This window comes from Dromaius novaehollandiae, chromosome 14 (genome assembly GCF_036370855.1).
Source record: "Dromaius novaehollandiae isolate bDroNov1 chromosome 14, bDroNov1.hap1, whole genome shotgun sequence".
Classification (NCBI taxonomy): Eukaryota; Metazoa; Chordata; class Aves; order Casuariiformes; family Dromaiidae; genus Dromaius; species Dromaius novaehollandiae.
In genome coordinates, this window is record NC_088111.1 from 3,259,108 (window position 1) to 3,275,568 (window position 16,461).

Genomic DNA, 16,461 nt, shown 5'->3' on the forward strand with positions numbered 1-16,461 from the left:
GCAGCTGTTTAAGTGTTGCTGATAGCATTAGCTGTTACCAGATTTACTGGTTTAAACTTGGTTAGCGTTCAGATAGCTGAGCAGTTCAAGCCGTCAGGTAAATGGCACGAGCTCAGCATTCAGCCAGACCCTGTACCACAGTCTGCAAGCAGGCAGGGCCGTCGGAGTACTAGGCACTTTATGCAATAGTTTGTAACAGGAGGAAAAGGGCCTTGCACAACAGGGCCTGACCACTGCCAAGCTCTCTGCGTAGCGGGAGGGCCGCCTGGGAGAGCTCTGTGCTGTTCCCAGGCATGCCACCACAGCAGGAGGGTCGCATCAGCCCTTATCAGGAGAACAGAGACAAAACCAAGAGTTGACACAAGAGAACCATTATACACAGCGAAGGTTTATTCTCATCACTAACACTTGGGAACTGATTTGGAGGAACAAAACTAAGTAACTCTTCAGACTGGAGGTTTTTCCTCCTACAAACAAGATAGCTGTAAAGGAAACTAAACCACAGTAGGTGTTCACATTGAAGTCCACAGGATTTCTCCATCTCTACCAGAGTGCAAAACCAGCATAGCTCTTCCATTAAACATAAGAATGTACTCAGCACTCAGATTAGAGCCAGAACCAAAGTCCGTTAGCAGCCACTCAAAAAACAAAAAACAAAACATACCTTCTTAATAAAAAGAAGCAGAAACCAGCTCAGTTCTTGCAAGCCTTCTGCTCACAGAATCATTCGTATCCTACCCTCCTGCCCCATAGTATGAGGCTTCAGGGGAACAGGATCTCTAGACAGCAGCAATACATGCATAAGAAAGGCCACCGGACAAACTGGAAGGGGTGTTTGTTGTAGAGCAGTGAGGACCCGCACAGAGACCCTGGGAATGACAGCACTGACCCATCTGCCCAGGAGGTGGCTCACAGCCATGCTGCAGCCTCCATCAAGGGACTGATACGGAGTCGCCTTGCAGTCAGCAGCTCTTTTCCTGCCAACCTCCTGTAAGGCCATGTTGCAGTGCTTGCAGCAAAACAGTATTTTGGGAAAAGGGACTTGAAGCCATGGCACTACAGCCAAAGAGAGAGCCTCTTCGTTTGGACAGAGTTGGTATTGGCAGAACAAACAGCTAGCGGTGAGCTCGCCCCTTTGGGCAGCTGGAAGGGTTTCCAAAGAATGAAAACCACAATCCAATTTGCTATACCTTCGGATTGGCAGCATCCCAGCCTGCAGATCTGGAGACAGGGCTCCCACCCTTCCCCCAAAGGCAAGCTGAGAGCATGGCACAGTACGACTAAATTCAGTGCTGGTGAAAGGACTCGCTCAGCACCAGGACACTGAGGTCCAGCAAGCCGAGAGGTCTGCAGGACACAGCAGCAGCAAGGCATTGCTCCCCTCCAGCTTGCCATCAGGCACCTGGGTCTGGACCACCTGCCCAGGAACCAGGGGAACTGCAGCGCCAAGGCCTACCTGGGCCTTGATTTCAGCGTGCTGGGGAAGCCTTACGGCCACGATGGCAGTCTGGTGCGGACAGTGGTTCACCAGGAACCAGACAGAGACCAAACGTGCTTCACATCGGCTCCCAACACCCAGCAGACGGGACTCACCTTTAGGTGCTACAGGCATGGGCTGTACTTGACCCGAGTAAGGCAGAACCTCACAGTGAAAGTCTCCTTATGCCATCACCCACCTCTTTTCAGGCACATTTTATTCAGACAGGGAATACTTTTCCTCATAAAGTGCAAGAACTTTGCCTCTTACTGCCTAGTCAACTAGAAATATCACAACCCTCACAGCAGGGAGCAGCAGACAGATGAGTGGCAGCCTACATTCAGGAGCTCCCAACGTACCAGTCATTTCTCCTTCAGCAGGAATTCTGGCTCAGATACAGCCCTGTAGAGCATGAAGCCCATCTCATCGATTTCCTCTTCCGACAGCTCGCCGAAGAGGTTGATTTTGTGATTGAAATAGGAAGGAAGGGCCCCTTTCTCCAGAAAGCCTACTAGCTCTTCAAGTACCTGCTGGAACCTGGCAGCGAGGCTTCCCTCTGCCCAGTCCGAGCTGGTAGCACTGAGGTGGAGGACAACGTGCGTCAAGGGGCTGCCACTCAGTTTGCGCAGCGAGGGATGGCTTTTGCAGACACCGTTCAGGATGCGGATGCAGTACTGCCTCGCCCCGCAGTCACCAGCATCCAGCTCTTTCACCTTTGAGACCTCCGCCTTGTAAAAGCTCTCAAGCCAGAGGTTTTCCACCAGTCCTTCAGGAGGGGCAGCCAGAAGAATCTTGTCCTCCATTTCCACCACTGGGAAGAGGGTCACACTCAGCTCGACCTGGTCGTGTTTAACTTCCAGCTTCAGCTCCTCGGAGGCTACAACTGGTCGGATGACGCTCCCCAGCAAGCTGCCTATGGCAGGCCAGTTGACAGAGGCCACCAGCATCTTGTGGAGCATCTCGTTGAGCGCGTTGGAGGAGAGGTACCTGCCCACAATGAACCTGTCCCAGGGGCTGCGCCCACGAGGGAAGTACTCCAGATCAGTCCTCTTGATCATCCAGTACTGGGGGTTTCTCACGACAGTCTCCTCTCCCGGGATGAGGCTCCAGAGCCCAGGGTCAAGGACCACCGGCAGCATGAAGTCGACACAGTCGGCGGCGAGAGCCCCAAGGCCGTCGAGCAGGGGGCCGCTGAGGAAGAGGCGGCCGAAGGGCAGCTCCGGGCACTTGCTCTGCAGGAAGTTCTGCAGTTCGGCGCAGATGCCGCTGGCCAGCTGCTGCGCGAGGGCCGCTTGCTCCGGGGGGATGGCGAGGTGGCTGCTGTAGTGCAAGAGGAGTTTCTCCTGCAGCGTGAGGCAGCGCTGAGGGCCGGATTCAACCTGAAGAATCTCCAGAGGGGCAGAACGGTCCCTGGGCTCTGTGAAGAGGGGATGGGGCAAGAGGAAGAAGTCAGCAAGGGTGAACAGCTCTAAGTGGATCACCTACAACACACAGCAGCAGCTTCTCCTGCTGCATCCAAGGGGAAGACCTGAGCTGAAAGCTCACGTCTCAGCCCATCTGCCCTTGGACACAAGGCTGATGTGACCACGAGGGGCATCACTGACTAGTTTGATGTTAACAGCCCCTTTCAGCCAAGGCAGAGCTCAAACTAATCCTAAAACCATACAGTACTCAGCATGACCTCCTGGCTAGAGAGGGATAAACCAGGCTAAGCCATAGCAGCCAGAAGGGGACTAACTCCCAGGGTCCCTCACAAGTCACAGCCCCAGATTTTGCCCCCACCACACTCAGCTAGAGCCGGGTGGCCCCAACGTCTGCCTGCTAGCTTGAGTCCCATGAACGATCCTGCTCTGGGCCAGAGGGCTCCTGCAGGTCTGGCACCTCAGGATTAGCCCTGCACCAAGCTGGGCAGGTTTCCTGCAAACAAAAATGCTGTCTTTGTACCCGGCTGGCTAAGCCAGCACTTTTCTAAAGCGATTCACAAGCACACCTTCCTCTCTAGATAGAGCTGACCCAGAAACAAGCACAGCAGATACCGCTCAAACAGAAACAAAGCCCAGCCAGCCTTCCACCACGACACGCTTGCCGAGACGCCTGGGGCAGTATCGGAGGCGTTATTCCTGCAGGCATTGCCTAAAAAGGGACCGAGGCCTGGGAGCCTCCCATGGGGAAAGTCATAATCAGGTCAGCTTTCCGGTTACCGAGCTAAAAATAACCCGGGGCTCCCAGACTGCCAGGAGCAGAGCACGGCCGGCCCTGCCACAGCAAGGTGATCTTCTCCAGCCCCGCGCAGCACCGCGCCAGGCGCCGAGGGGCCACCGCGAGCCTCACCTGGCACCGGCGGCCGAGCGGGCGAGAGCAGGGGCTCACTGAGGTCCTCCCTCCTCTGCTTCTTGTGGGGGGTTTGCGTCGCCTTGATCAAGGCCAAGTCCTGCCAGCTCTCCTCCAAGGTCTTCTGCTCCGCTTTAGGATCGCCTTCATCGCGCGGGCTGGTGGCTCGGTCTATCAGCTGTGGGGAGACACCGAAGGGGGGACGCACAAATGCATCGCTGCTCTCACCGGCTGTAATTCCCTGACTGCATCCAGCTCCGGGGCTGGAGCACACGCGCGGACAGGGAGGCCCTGCGACGGATCGCTCCTTGCGAGCGGAGAATCTGCAGTGCCCAAACCATCAGGTTCAAAGCCCACATTGTCCAGGCCGTGGCATCCTTACAGACCACGGCTCTTTGTGCAAACACAAGGAGCTTCCCTGGACCTGGAAGGGAAAATCCCAGGCGCCAGCCCCCACCTTAGCAGGGGACTGCCCCTATTGCCAGGGAAAAGGGATGATCCAGGACCCCCAGCAAGGAAAGTCAGTGCAGACAAGGGAGTCCCTTAGTAGCACCTCCCTGCAGTCACCCTCCACACTAAGGGGGCACCAACCCCTCTGATACGTGCGTGGGAAAACACCACCGCGTGCAGGGCTTCAACTAGCCCAAGGAGAGAGGGTTGGAGCCACAAAGATGGGTATTATCCTCCTGCATGTTTTAAATAAAAACAGAAAAAGATCAGGCCTCTATACGAGAGTCAGGCCTGAGGTCCCTCCTGGAACAGGCAGTTTCCCTGAGCCACAAATGAGCAGTTTTTCAGGCAAAAAGCGCTGCAGGGTTCATAAACCCCTGCAGGGTGGAAGCAGGCAGCTCCAGGCTCGCAGCACGAGGCACCAGAGCCGCAGCTTGGGAAGAGCCAGCGAGGCGCGGGGACCTCCCAACCCACTGCCATCGGGGAGACAACGGCCCCCGCGCGGACGCGGCCCCCCTTACCCGCTTGACGGCCAGCGTGGCGATGGCGAGCACGGCCGCGCCGCCCACGCCCAGCACCAGCCTGGCGTTGGCCAGCAGAAAGTCGAGGGCGCTGCCCAGCCCGCGGTCGTCCTGCCGCTGGCCCCGCTTGCGCCCGAACTCGGCCATGGTGCTCCGCGGAGCAGGGGAGCGCGGGAGCCCTGGGGAGAAGCAGGTCTGGGCCAGGCCGGTGCCGCTCCCGGGATTCCTGGGCAGAGCTGGGAAGCAGAAGCCGGAGCAAGGGTCACCGGGTAGAGCAGCCACCTCACGCGCTGCCCTTGGCGCAGCCGCCGCGGCTCGGAGGCCGTCGCGGCCCACGGGCAGGGGGGACCCGACCCGGCCCAGCCCACGGGGCCGTGCAAAGTGCAGGCAGCACCGCGGGGCTCTGCCGGAGCACCCACGTGTCACCCCCCCGCCCCGAGACACCCCGCCGCAGCGACTCGGGGTCACAGGGGAGCGCTGAGACCCCCAAACCCGCTGGGCTGGACCCCGCGCCACCTCCCGCGGAGACCCCACGCGAGACCCGCTGGCTCCGTGGCCACCGGAAGCGGGGAGACGCAGGCCTCACCTGCCCCACGGCACCCCCCAAGCACTAGGCCGCACCCCCCCCCCCCCAAGAGCCAGGCTCTCAGGCCCGCCCACGGCCACCACGGCCGGGCGCCCTGACCTCCCCCACGTGTGTGCGCGACCCACGGCGCTCCGCAGCGGGGCTCCCGGCCCCCCCCGGCCACGGGACACCCCCCCTACCCAGAACCCCCCCCAACTCGATGCCTACCACCCCCCCCGCGCGGAGCCTCCACACGCTCACGCGGGACCCCCCACGCGGGACCCCCCGCGCGCTCACCGTGGAGCCGGCGGCGCGCGCCGCGGCGCCCCGAACGCCCCCGCCACAGCCGGCGCGGGCGCAGCCAATGGGAGCGCGGCGCCGCCCGCCCGCGTTCGGAAATAGAACGCCGGCCGCAGCCGCGCTGTCGTCACCCGCCTTAAAGGCGCCGCGCGGGCCGGGCGTGGCGCGGTTGCGGGTCCGGCCCGCGCCGCGCCGGCAGCGAGGGGGTTAAAGCGGCGGGGGCGGGGCGGGGCGGGGCGGCGGCGCGGCCCCCCCGGGTCCCCCCGTCCTTCCGCAGCGGCGGCGGCGCGGCCATGGCGGCCACCGGGGTGCTGCCCTTCGTCCGCGGCGTCGACCTCAGCGGCAACGACTTCAAGGTGGGGAGGGGGGGGGCGCGGCCGCGCGCGGGGCGGGGGCGGGGGGGTCCGGGCCCCACTCCGCACGGCCCGGCGGTCCCGGCCCCGCCGCGCCCCACGGCGCCCGGCGAGCGCCGACCCGCGATCCCGGGGATTCCGACCCCGTGGGGCTGGGGGCTCCTGCGCCCCCCCCGATCCCATAGGGCTGGGGGCTCCTGCTCCCCCCACCCCGATCCCGTGGGGCTGGGGGCTCCTGCTCCCCTCCCCGATCCCATAGGGCTGGGGGGTCCTGCTCCCCACCCCGATCCCGTGGGGCTGGGGGCTCCTGCTCCCCACCGATCCCGTGGGGCTGGGGGCTCCTTCTCCCCTCCCCGATCCTATAGGGCTGGGGGCTCCTGCTCCCCTCCCCGATCCCGTGGGGCTGGGGGCTCCTGCTCCCCTCCCCGATCCCGTGGGGCTGGGGGGTCCTGCCCCTCCCCGATCCCGTGGGGCTGGGGGCTCCTTCTCCCCCCCCCGATCCCATAGGGCTGGGGGATCCTGCCCCCACCCGCCCCGATCCCGTGGGGCTGGGGGCTCCTGCTCCCCCCGATCCCGTGGGGCTGGGGGGTCCTGCTCCCCACCCCGATCCTGTGGGCCTGGGGGATCCTGCCCCTCCCCAATCCTATAGGGCTGGGGGGTCCTGCTCCCACCCTGATCCCATGGGGCTGGGGGCTCCTGCCCCCCCCCGATCCCATAGAGCCCCATAGGAGCTGGGCATTTCCACCCCCACCCATTTGGGTGGTCCCGGCCCCATGGGTCCCACAGAGGCAGTGCTGGCCCCCACCCATAGGGCCGGGTGCTCCCAGCCCCCAGCCAGGCCTCCCTCAGCCCCATAGCGCTGGCTCATCTCTGGGCCCCACATCTCAACCCCACTGGGCCAGGCAGGCTCTGCCCCCCAGGGCTCTGGAGAGCTGGGTGACGCTGCCCCCCCGGCACTGGCCCCATCGGGCCGGGCGGTTTCCACCCCCCCAGGGCAGCCGGGGGGCTGCGCTGCCTCCAGCTGGGCACGTGGGGCTGGCTGGGGGGGTCCGGCCTCCTGCCCTGATTTTCTCACCCCTCCTTTTCCCCCCATCCCTCTTCCTCCTCCTCCTCCTCCTCCTCGCAGGGCGGCTACTTCCCCGAGCATGTGAAGGCGATGACCAGCCTGCGCTGGCTGAAGCTGAACCGCACGGGGCTCTGCTACCTGCCCGAGGAGCTCGCCGCCCTCCAGAAGCTGGTGAGGGGCCGGGCCGGCGCGTTTCGGGCAGGCGATGGGGCTGCGGGGGCCGCGGGGGCCCCCCGGGGCCCTGCCCTGAAGCCTGGTGTCTCACGGCCTCGTGGCTCCTCGCCGGGTGCCCTGGTGTCTAATAATAGGGCTGAGCCGTGAACTGCGGTTGAAATCGGATGCAGGAGCTGTCAGGGGAGGGATTGAGACAGGCTTGTGCTAAGTTTGATCTTGTTTTCTTGGGAAAACAGGCTGGAAACTGTGCTTAGGTCCTCTACGCCGTGATGGAGGGGAAGGGTGAAGGTTTGAGTTGGGGAAGACTGAGTTTGGGGGTTTTTTTTTCCTCCTTTTTGCTGAAAGTTGTGAAGAGCAGTAATTGGCAGCTGCCTGACTTCGGTTTTGGGAGACTCAAGGTCTGGGTGAGAGCAGGCACTCAGTGGGGCTGGTGGCTAACCCGTGTTTTTGGCAGCGTCCTGCAGCACGTTATGGACACGGTTAAATGGGCGTCAGCCAAAGGCGATGCTTCGAGCCCTGCCAGAAGGGCTGGTCACTGCGCCGGGTGCGCCTGCCGCGGTGGCAGGGTGGCTCCGAGCGCCCTTGGCCTCTCCTCCGCAGTGTCCCGGCAGTGCTGCCTGGTCGGGGCTGTGCTCGCCCCACGGGCGCAGGGAGCCCGGCCGCTGCCTGGAGCCGCCCCTGCCGCTCCCCGCCGGGCGCCTGCCCTTCTCACGGGGGTTCCTTGGGGGCTTCCCTGCAGGAACATCTGTCCGTGAGCCACAACAGCCTCACCACGCTGCACGGCGAGCTCTCCAGCCTGCCCTGCCTCCGGGTAAGCGCCCGGCCCCGCGCGCCCTCCGCACCCCTCCTGCAGCGGGACCGGTGGCCCCCGGCACCTCTCAGCCAGCCCTGCCCTGGGGACAGCGGCTTCCCGAGGCGGCCGGGCTGAGCGGGGGGTGCCCTGGACATACCCTTCGTTGTGTCGTCCCGCTCTGGGAGGGCTCCTGACCCTCCCTCCAGTGATAACTGCAGGCAGAGCCCTCTCGCCATCCTGTGCCTCAGTTTCCCCAGCCCAGCAGGGCTCTGGGTGGCTGCAGGCCGTGGCCCGGGCACCACATCAGGGTGTTGCACGGGACCCATCCAGGCCTGGCCACCCCCCAGCCCGTCTCTCTCCCCTTCCCAGGCGATCGTGGCTCGTGCGAACAGCCTGAAGAACTCGGGAGTCCCCGACGACATCTTCCAGCTGGATGACCTCTCCGTGTTGGTACGCACGGCCCTTCCCTGCAGCTCTGCCCAGCCTCGGCCACCGCGGGAGGCAGCTCCGGCTAACGCGGGAGCCAGCCAGACTCCTGGGTTCGGCTCCCCCGCCTCGGAGGCACCTCGCCCCCCCGGCTGTAAATGCCTCCACCGCAGCAAGAGACCCTGTCCGCTGTCGGATCCCACGTTCTGGCACCCACAGCGCAGGGGGAGGCAGGAGAGCCTGGAGGGGCCGGGTGACCATGGGCAGGGACGGGGCAGGCTGAGATGCCACCTGGTTCTCAGGTTGGGGTGGTGGCTGCTGGATGTGGGACCCTCCCTGGGATGGAAGATGAGGCCCACTTTGCTCTTCTCTTCCCCCCCAGGACCTGAGCTACAACCAGCTCACGGAGTGCCCCCGGGAACTGGAGAATGCCAAGAACATGCTGGTCCTCAACCTCGGCCACAACAGGTAGGTCCTGGCCTCCTCCATCCATCGCATCCGTCGCCCCTCCCCACTCCAGGACTGGCTCTCTGCCCTGTCCTTGGGGGCACCTAGGGCCGGCGCAGGTGCTGGGCTGCCCTGAAGGTCCCCGTGTCCCCACAGCATTGAGACCATCCCCAACCAGCTCTTCATCAACCTGACGGACCTGCTCTATCTCGACCTGAGCAACAACAAGCTGGAGAGCCTCCCACCGCAGATGAGGCGCCTGGTCCACCTCCAGACCCTCATCCTCAACGACAACCCCCTCCTCCACGCACAGCTCCGGTAAGGCCTCGTTTTCCGTGCAGGATCCAGCAATGCTGGCATGGGGCAGCATGTGGCTCGACGGCGCCCCAGCCCCGGGGTCCCCTGCTCAGCCGGGCGCTGCGGCTGTGCCAGGGGCCAGCTCCAGCCCTGCCTCCGTCTCTGACCCCGGTTCTCTGCGGGCTGCAGGCAGCTCCCGGCGATGACAGCCCTGCAGACCCTCCACCTCAGGAACACCCAGCGCACGCAGAGCAACCTGCCCACCAGCCTCGAGGGCCTGGCGAACCTGGCAGGTAGGGCCAGGGCACGCGGCCTTGCGGTGCTGGCGTCCCCGGTCTCTCCCAGCCGAGGTGCGGGGCCAGCCGGCAGCCTCACCCCGCCGTCTTCCCCTAGACGTGGACCTGTCCTGCAACGAGCTCAGCCGCGTCCCCGAGTGCCTCTACACCCTGAGCAGCCTGCGGCGCCTCAACCTCAGCAGCAACCAGATCTCAGAGCTGTCCCTCTGTATCGACCAGTGGACCCAGCTGGAGACCCTCAACCTGTCCCGCAACCAGCTCACCTCCTTGCCCGTACGTAGCGTCCCAGCCGGTGTGTCGCGTTCCTGCCCTTGCCTCCGCGCTGCCTGTCTCTCTCTCACGCCACCGTCTCCCTCCTTCCCCAGTCGGCCATCTGCAAGCTGACCAAGTTGAAGAAAATGTACCTGAACTCCAACAAGCTCGACTTCGACGGGATCCCCTCAGGCATCGGCAAGCTCACCAGCCTCGAGGAGTTCATGGCGGCCAACAACAACCTGGAGCTCATCCCCGAGAGCCTGTGCAGGTAGGGGAGAGCTGCGCCGTCCCTGGGAGGTGACACGGAGGCTGCATCGCGGGACCTGCGTGGGGACAGGGGGTCCCCCAGCATCCCCAAATGAGGCATCTCCCTGCCCCACAGGTGCTCCAAGCTGAGGAAGCTGGTGCTGAACAAGAACCGCCTGGTGACGCTGCCGGAGGCCATTCACTTCCTGACGGACGTGGAGGTGAGAGCCCAGACCCCCCTCTTCCTCAGGGCTCACCACAGTGCCAGCGTGTCCCTGGGGTCCCAGGCCTGCTGGGAGGGATGGGGTGAGGTGAGAATGGGTGCCTTGGGGCCAAAAAACATGCACCCTGGGGCACAGTGCAGCCCAGGCACATGGTGTATTCGGGTTCCCTCCACATCCCCTCACTCCCACTGCACCTCACGGTGCTCCAGAGGTCCCCAGGGAGGTGCGAATCTGCCCCAGAGCAGGGCCTACTCCCCCCGTCCCAGCCCTCAGCATCCCCGCGAGCCCGCGCTTCGGAGCAGTGAGGTCTCCCGTCCCCTCCTCGGCAGATCCTGGACGTGCGCGAAAACCCCAACCTGGTGATGCCCCCGAAGCCAGTGGACCGGACGTCGGAGTGGTACAACATCGACTTCTCCCTGCAGAACCAGCTGCGCCTGGCGGGAGCCTCCCCGGCCACCGTGGCGGCCGCAGCGGCAGGCGAGTGCGCGGGGACGCAGGCGAGGGCCCCCGCCCTGGGCGACGTGCCGAGAGAGGCTGGGGTTGGAGCGGGGGAGGACGAGGAAAAAGCCCCAAAGGGCGAGCGTGGCATGCCGCAGTCGAGGCGCGGGTTTCCTGGCTGCGTCTCACCCCATGTCCCATGTCCCCAGGGAGTGGCACCAAGGACCCCCTGGCCCGCAAGATGCGGCTCCGGCGGCGCAAGGACTCGGCCCAGGATGACCAGGCCAAGCAGGTGCTGAAGGGCATGTCGGACGTGGCCCAGGAGAAGAACAAGAAGCTGGAGGTAGGATCTGGGGCAGAGAGGCGCGATGGCAGCCGCTCCGTGCCGCTGGCCAGCCCCAGCGTGGTGACCTGCCCCTGTCCCCGCAGGAGAACGGGGACACAAGGGCGCCGGACCTGAAGACGCGCCGCTGGGATCAGGGCCTGGAGAAGCCGCAGCTGGACTACTCGGAGTTCTTCAGCGAGGACGTGGGGCAGCTGCCTGGTGTCTGCGTCTGGCAGATCGAGAACTTCGTGCCCACGCTGGTAGACGAGGCTTTCCACGGCAAGTTCTACGAGGCCGACTGCTACATCGTGCTCAAGGTACCCGGGGAGGCGCCAGGGCCCCCCGCTGCCTCCTGCCACCCCGTCTCTGGGCCACTGCCAGCCCATCTCACACGTCGTCCCTCCCCAGACCTTCCTGGACGAGAACGGCTCCCTGAACTGGGAGATCTACTACTGGATCGGGCAGGAGGCCACGCTGGACAAGAAGGCCTGCTCCGCCATCCATGCCGTCAACCTCCGCAACTACCTGGGGGCCGAGTGCCGCAGCATCCGGGAGGAGATGGGGGACGAGAGCGACGAGTTCCTCCAGGTGAGGCTGCCCCGGCCCCCCAACAGCCCCCCAACCTCCCTCTCCCACCCTGACCCCCTCCCTGCCCCCAGGTCTTTGACCACGACATCTCCTACATCGAGGGTGGCACGGCCAGCGGCTTCTTCACTGTCGAGGACACGCACTATGTCACCAGGTACCACTGGGGCAGGGATTTGGGGTCCCGGCAGCCCTCAGGCTGGGGGAATGCATGGGGCAGGCAGTGCCACATGTCCCACTGTGGCCATCTCTCTCCCCCAGGCTGTACCGCGTCTACGGGAAGAAGAACGTCAAGCTGGAGCCGGTGGCGCTGAAGGGGACGTCACTGGACCCCCGGTGAGCGGAGGTGACACATGGCACCCACGGTGGGGGGGGACAGGGCACTGGTGGGGTCCAGCGAGGACTCTCCGAGCACAGCTCTGGGGTGCAAAACAGCAGTGCCAGCACCTTCCTGCAAGGACACGGGTTCAAACCCTGCTTGGGCCATGGGTGCTGCTGGGCTGGTAACTCCACCAGCCGCAGTCCCCTGCCCTGCGAGGAGCCGTGCCCCACAGCAGAGGGGACGCCCCATCCCCAAGACATGGGGGGACACTCGGTGTGCCCCACTGTCACCCAACCGCGCTCTTACCCCTGCCTCCACCAGGTTCGTCTTCCTCCTGGACCACGGCCTCAACCTCTTCGTGTGGCGGGGGAGCCAGGCGACGCTGAGCAGCACCACCAAGGCCAGGTAGGGCTGCACGGGGCGGGGATGAGGCAGCACCCCGGGGTGCAGCGGAAGTGCTGGGCACCTGCTCAGCCCCTCGCCCGCCTCCGCCGCAGGCTCTTCGCCGAGAAGATCAACAAGAACGAGCGGAAGGGCAAAGCGGAGATCACGCTGCTCGCCCAAGGCCAGGAGACCCCCGACTTCTGGGAGGCGCTGGGGGGGCAGCCCGAGGAGATCCGGCCCTGCGTCCCCGACGACTTTCAGCCGCACAAGCCCAAGCTCTACAAGGTGGGGTGCCATGGGGCTGCCGAAGCCCCCCGGGGCCATTGGACCCCCCACGCCTGCCCTCACTCCTGCCCCTGCCCCTCCGCAGGTCGGCCTGGGCCTGGGCTACCTGGAGTTGCCCCAGATCAACTACAAGCTCTCGGTGGAGCACAAGAAGAGGCTGAAGGCTGACCTGATGCCGGAGATGCGCCTGGTAGGGTGGGATGGGGGGGTGCTCCCAGTCTGCCCAGCAACACCAGCTTTGTGCCCTGTTTGCCACCAGCTGTGCCCTGGGGCAGCAGCACAGCGTGGGAGAGCTGGGCCCGTCCAGCGGGACCCCGGGTGGGGGTTGCTCTGCTCTTCCCAGCTGTTTCGGGAGCAGGTAGGGGGTTTTCCAGCCTGGGAAGCCCGCTCGGTGCCAGCCCCCCCGGTGCTCGCAGCTGCAGAGCCTGCTGGACACCAAGAGCGTGTACATCCTGGACTGCTGGTCCGACGTCTTCATCTGGATCGGGCGGAAGTCGCCGCGGCTGGTGCGGGCGGCGGCGCTGAAGCTGAGCCAGGAGCTGTGCGGCATGCTGCACCGGCCCAAACACGCCATGGTCAGCAGGAACCTGGAGGGCACCGAGTGCCAGGTGAGGCCGCGGCCAGGCAGGGGAGCCGCGCGGCGTAGGCTGCCCCTTCCCGGCCTGCAAACGGGCACAGACCCCTTGGCAAGGGTGCCGGGTGCCTGGGAGGATGCTGCGGGCGCGTTACCTGCTGGCAGGGCACCTCGGTGACGTGCCGCGCTCCCCGGCTCAGGTGTTCAAGTCCAAGTTCAAGAACTGGGACGACGTCCTGAGGGTGGATTACACCCGCAACGCTGAGAACGTGCTGCAGGAGAGCGGCCTGGCCGGCAAGGTCCGCAAGGACGCCGAGAAGAAAGACCAGATGAAGGCCGACCTCACGGCGCTCTTCCTGCCCCGCCAGCCCCCCATGCCCCTGAGCGAGGTAGGGCCAGGTAGAGGGGTGGGGGCCGTCCTGCGCATCCTCCCCACCCCGGCGGTGGGTTGGCTGCTAGCCGACCCCCCGCTGACCGACCGCGTGGGGCTGCAGGCGGAGCAGCTGATGGAGGAGTGGAACGAGGACCTGGACGGCATGGAGGGCTTCGTGCTAGAGGGCAAGAAATTCGCTCGCCTGCCCGAGGAGGAGTTTGGCCACTTCCACACCCACGACTGCTACGTCTTCCTCTGCAGGTGACACCCGGCTCTTCCCTTCTCAGGGGTTGCTGGACCCCGTCTCCCTGCCTGGGGCTGCTGGACCCTCAGCCTGCCCCGTGTCCCCCACGTCACCCCCCTCTCCCTGCCCTTAGGTACTGGGTGCCAGTGGAGTATGAGGATGAAGAGGAGAAGAAGAAGAAAGGCGAGGGCAAAGGGGAAGAGGAGGGTGAGGAAGAGGAAGAGGAGAAGCAGCCTGAGGAAGACTTCCAGTGCATTGTCTACTTCTGGCAGGGGCGTGAGGCCTCCAACATGGGCTGGCTTACCTTCACCTTCAGCCTTCAGAAGAAGTTTGAGAGTCTCTTCCCTGGCAAGCTGGAGGTGATGCCCTGCCCTGCCCTGGAGTCTGCCCCCGCCACGGGGAACCCCCCCCCCCCCCCCCCAAGCCTGGCCTGGGGATCACCAGCCCCATGGGGAATCTCCTGTCCTGGGTTCCACCTTCTTGCTCCTGGGGGTAACATGGGGTCCCCTAAGCCCCCCGGCCTTGTCTTCCTGCTCCCCTACGCCCTCTCTGCCTAGGGGCAGGGGTTGTGGAGACGAGGCCGGCCCTGGGGTGCCAACAGACCCCCCCCGTACCTGGGTGCTGGCGTTCCCACGCAGCTGGGCCTGGAGGGGGTGGGGGTCAGTTTGGGGGTGCCCGTGGCTCCACTGACGCCCATCCCTGGCCAGGTCGTGCGCATGACCCAGCAGCAGGAGAACCCCAAGTTCCTCTCGCACTTCAAGAGGAGGTTCGTCATCCACAGGGGCAAGCGGAAGGACAGGGCCAGCCCGCCCCAGCCCAGCCTCTACCACATCCGCACCAACGGCGGGGCCCTCTGCACCAGGTGAGCCCCCCCGCAGGGTGCTCCGGGCCAGGTGGCACCCGTGGGTGCTGTCTGCACACGCCAGGCTCAGCGGGGTACATGCCAGCGGGCACGGCCACGCTGATGGTGCTTCGTGGGGCTATTTTCTAGGTGCATCCAGATCAACACGGACGCTGGGCTGCTCAACTCCGAGTTTTGCTTCATCCTCAAGGTACCCTGGGTTTGGAGCACCCAGTGCCACCCCTGTGTCCCCAGCGGGCAGCCCCAACCCTCTGCTCTCCCCCACAGGTGCCCTTTGAGAGCACCGACAACCAGGGCATCGTCTACACCTGGGTGGGCCGGGCTGCCGACCCTGATGAGGCCAAGCTGGCCGAGGACATCATGAACCAAATGTTTGACGACTCCTACAGCAAGCAGGTGAGCTGGGGCTGGGGGGGGGGGGGCTGCCCCACGTGATGGCCTAAACACAGGGTTTAGGCACTGTCTTACCTGGATGGCAGGAACTGCCGGGGTGGGAAATGGCCGGTCACTGCCCCATCGGCCTTGGTGCCGGGGCTCAGCGCTGCCCCTGCTCTCGCAGGTGATCAACGAGGGAGAGGAGCCTGAGAACTTCTTCTGGGTTGGCATCGGCAGCCAGAAGCCCTATGATGAAGACGCCGAGTACATGAAGCACTCCCGGCTCTTCAGGTGGGTCCCAGCCCGGGAGGGGATGCTCAAGTCCATGTCGATCCCCTTCCTCATCCCACAGCGCCATCCGCACGAGCCGAGTCCAAACAAATTCATGTCCTTGATGGGCCCCCTTTTCTCCTGACTGACTGCACTGGCTCTGCCTGCAGGTGCTCCAACGAGAAGGGCTATTTCTCTGTGTCCGAAAAGTGCTCAGATTTCTGCCAGGACGATCTGGCCGACGACGACATCATGCTGCTGGACAACGGGCGGGAGGTGAGCCCAGGCGCGAGGCCGGCCGGTGCGGGGAGAGCTGCCGGGCCGGGGCTGGCTCCACCGGCGGCTTCGTGGCTGACCCCAGCCCTGCGTTGACCCCCCAGGTCTACATGTGGGTGGGGACCCAGACCAGCCAGGTGGAGATCAAGCTGAGCCTCAAAGCGTGCCAGGTAGGGCCCGAGCCGCATTCGGGCATCTCCACTTCCCCTTGGGGTCCTGCACCCGTCCCCCATGGGGCAGGCAGGCCTGATCCTGCCCCGTGCATAGGGGTGCAGAGCTCCCAGCACCCCCCGGCTCAGGGAGGACCAGGCCGGAGGCAGACAAGGGTCAGGGACGCCGGGAACACCCACCCCTGTGCTCTGCCCCAGGTCTACATCCAGCACATGCGCTCCAAGGACCCCGCGCGTCCCCGCAAGCTCCGGCTGGTGCGGAAAGGCAACGAGCCCTGGCCCTTCACGCGCTGCTTCCACGCCTGGAGCGCCTTCCGCAAGCCGCCCGCCTAAGGGGGCCGGCCCCCCCCCACGCCACGCACGCCCGCTCCCCCCGAGCCGGCCCGTGGCTGTCAGTCGCTTCTCCCCGAGCTGGGGCCAGCGGGAAGCGTCAAGGTGGGGGGGAAAGAGCGTGTTGGGTCTTTCCTGACCCTCTGTGCCCCCCGCTCCCGGCCTGGAGCCCAGCTCAGCCCCCTTCTCCCCGGGGACGCAGGGGGCTGCGTGGGCTCCTGGTGCGTCCTGGGGGGGAGATGCCTCTGCCCCGGCCAGCGCCGAGCCCCCGCTGCGAGGCGGGGAGGGGGGAGATGCTTTGCTTGAGAGCATTGCGTGTCTGGGGCTGAACCGGGCCCCACAGCCCCCCCGACTGCCGGGGCGGGGGGATGTCCTGCCAGGACTGTCCTTTCTGTACCGTATCAATAAATGCTGCAGTTGTCACCAC

The 16,461-nt window shown here is 65.1% G+C and overlaps 2 protein-coding genes across 2 annotated transcripts; one reads left to right on the top strand and one right to left on the bottom strand.

The window, feature by feature from the left end:
- Window positions 1–367: 367 nt before the first annotated feature.
- Window positions 368–5,750, bottom strand: MIEF2 (mitochondrial elongation factor 2). Its single transcript, XM_064520090.1, has 4 exons — window positions 5,642–5,750; window positions 4,780–5,015; window positions 3,809–3,986; window positions 368–2,894 (listed from the first exon to the last, which is right to left on the bottom strand). Exons 2-4 carry the CDS (start codon window positions 4,924–4,926, stop codon window positions 1,840–1,842), a joined length of 1,380 nt encoding a protein of 459 aa, XP_064376160.1. The 5' UTR covers window positions 4,927–5,015; window positions 5,642–5,750; the 3' UTR covers window positions 368–1,839.
- Window positions 5,751–5,849: 99 nt separating this feature from the next.
- FLII (FLII actin remodeling protein) lies at window positions 5,850–16,460 on the top strand. Its single transcript, XM_064520085.1, has 30 exons — window positions 5,850–6,000; window positions 7,124–7,234; window positions 7,977–8,048; window positions 8,400–8,480; window positions 8,839–8,924; window positions 9,060–9,221; window positions 9,390–9,493; window positions 9,594–9,769; window positions 9,862–10,019; window positions 10,134–10,218; window positions 10,551–10,702; window positions 10,873–11,002; window positions 11,089–11,301; window positions 11,393–11,572; window positions 11,644–11,726; window positions 11,831–11,905; window positions 12,213–12,296; window positions 12,389–12,560; window positions 12,646–12,750; window positions 12,977–13,168; window positions 13,335–13,523; window positions 13,629–13,768; window positions 13,885–14,110; window positions 14,459–14,613; window positions 14,743–14,803; window positions 14,881–15,009; window positions 15,173–15,279; window positions 15,429–15,534; window positions 15,639–15,704; window positions 15,903–16,460. The coding sequence occupies exons 1-30, from the start codon at window positions 5,938–5,940 to the stop codon at window positions 16,035–16,037; spliced, it is 3,798 nt and encodes a 1,265-aa protein (XP_064376155.1). The 5' UTR covers window positions 5,850–5,937; the 3' UTR covers window positions 16,038–16,460.
- Window position 16,461: the final 1 nt, after the last annotated feature.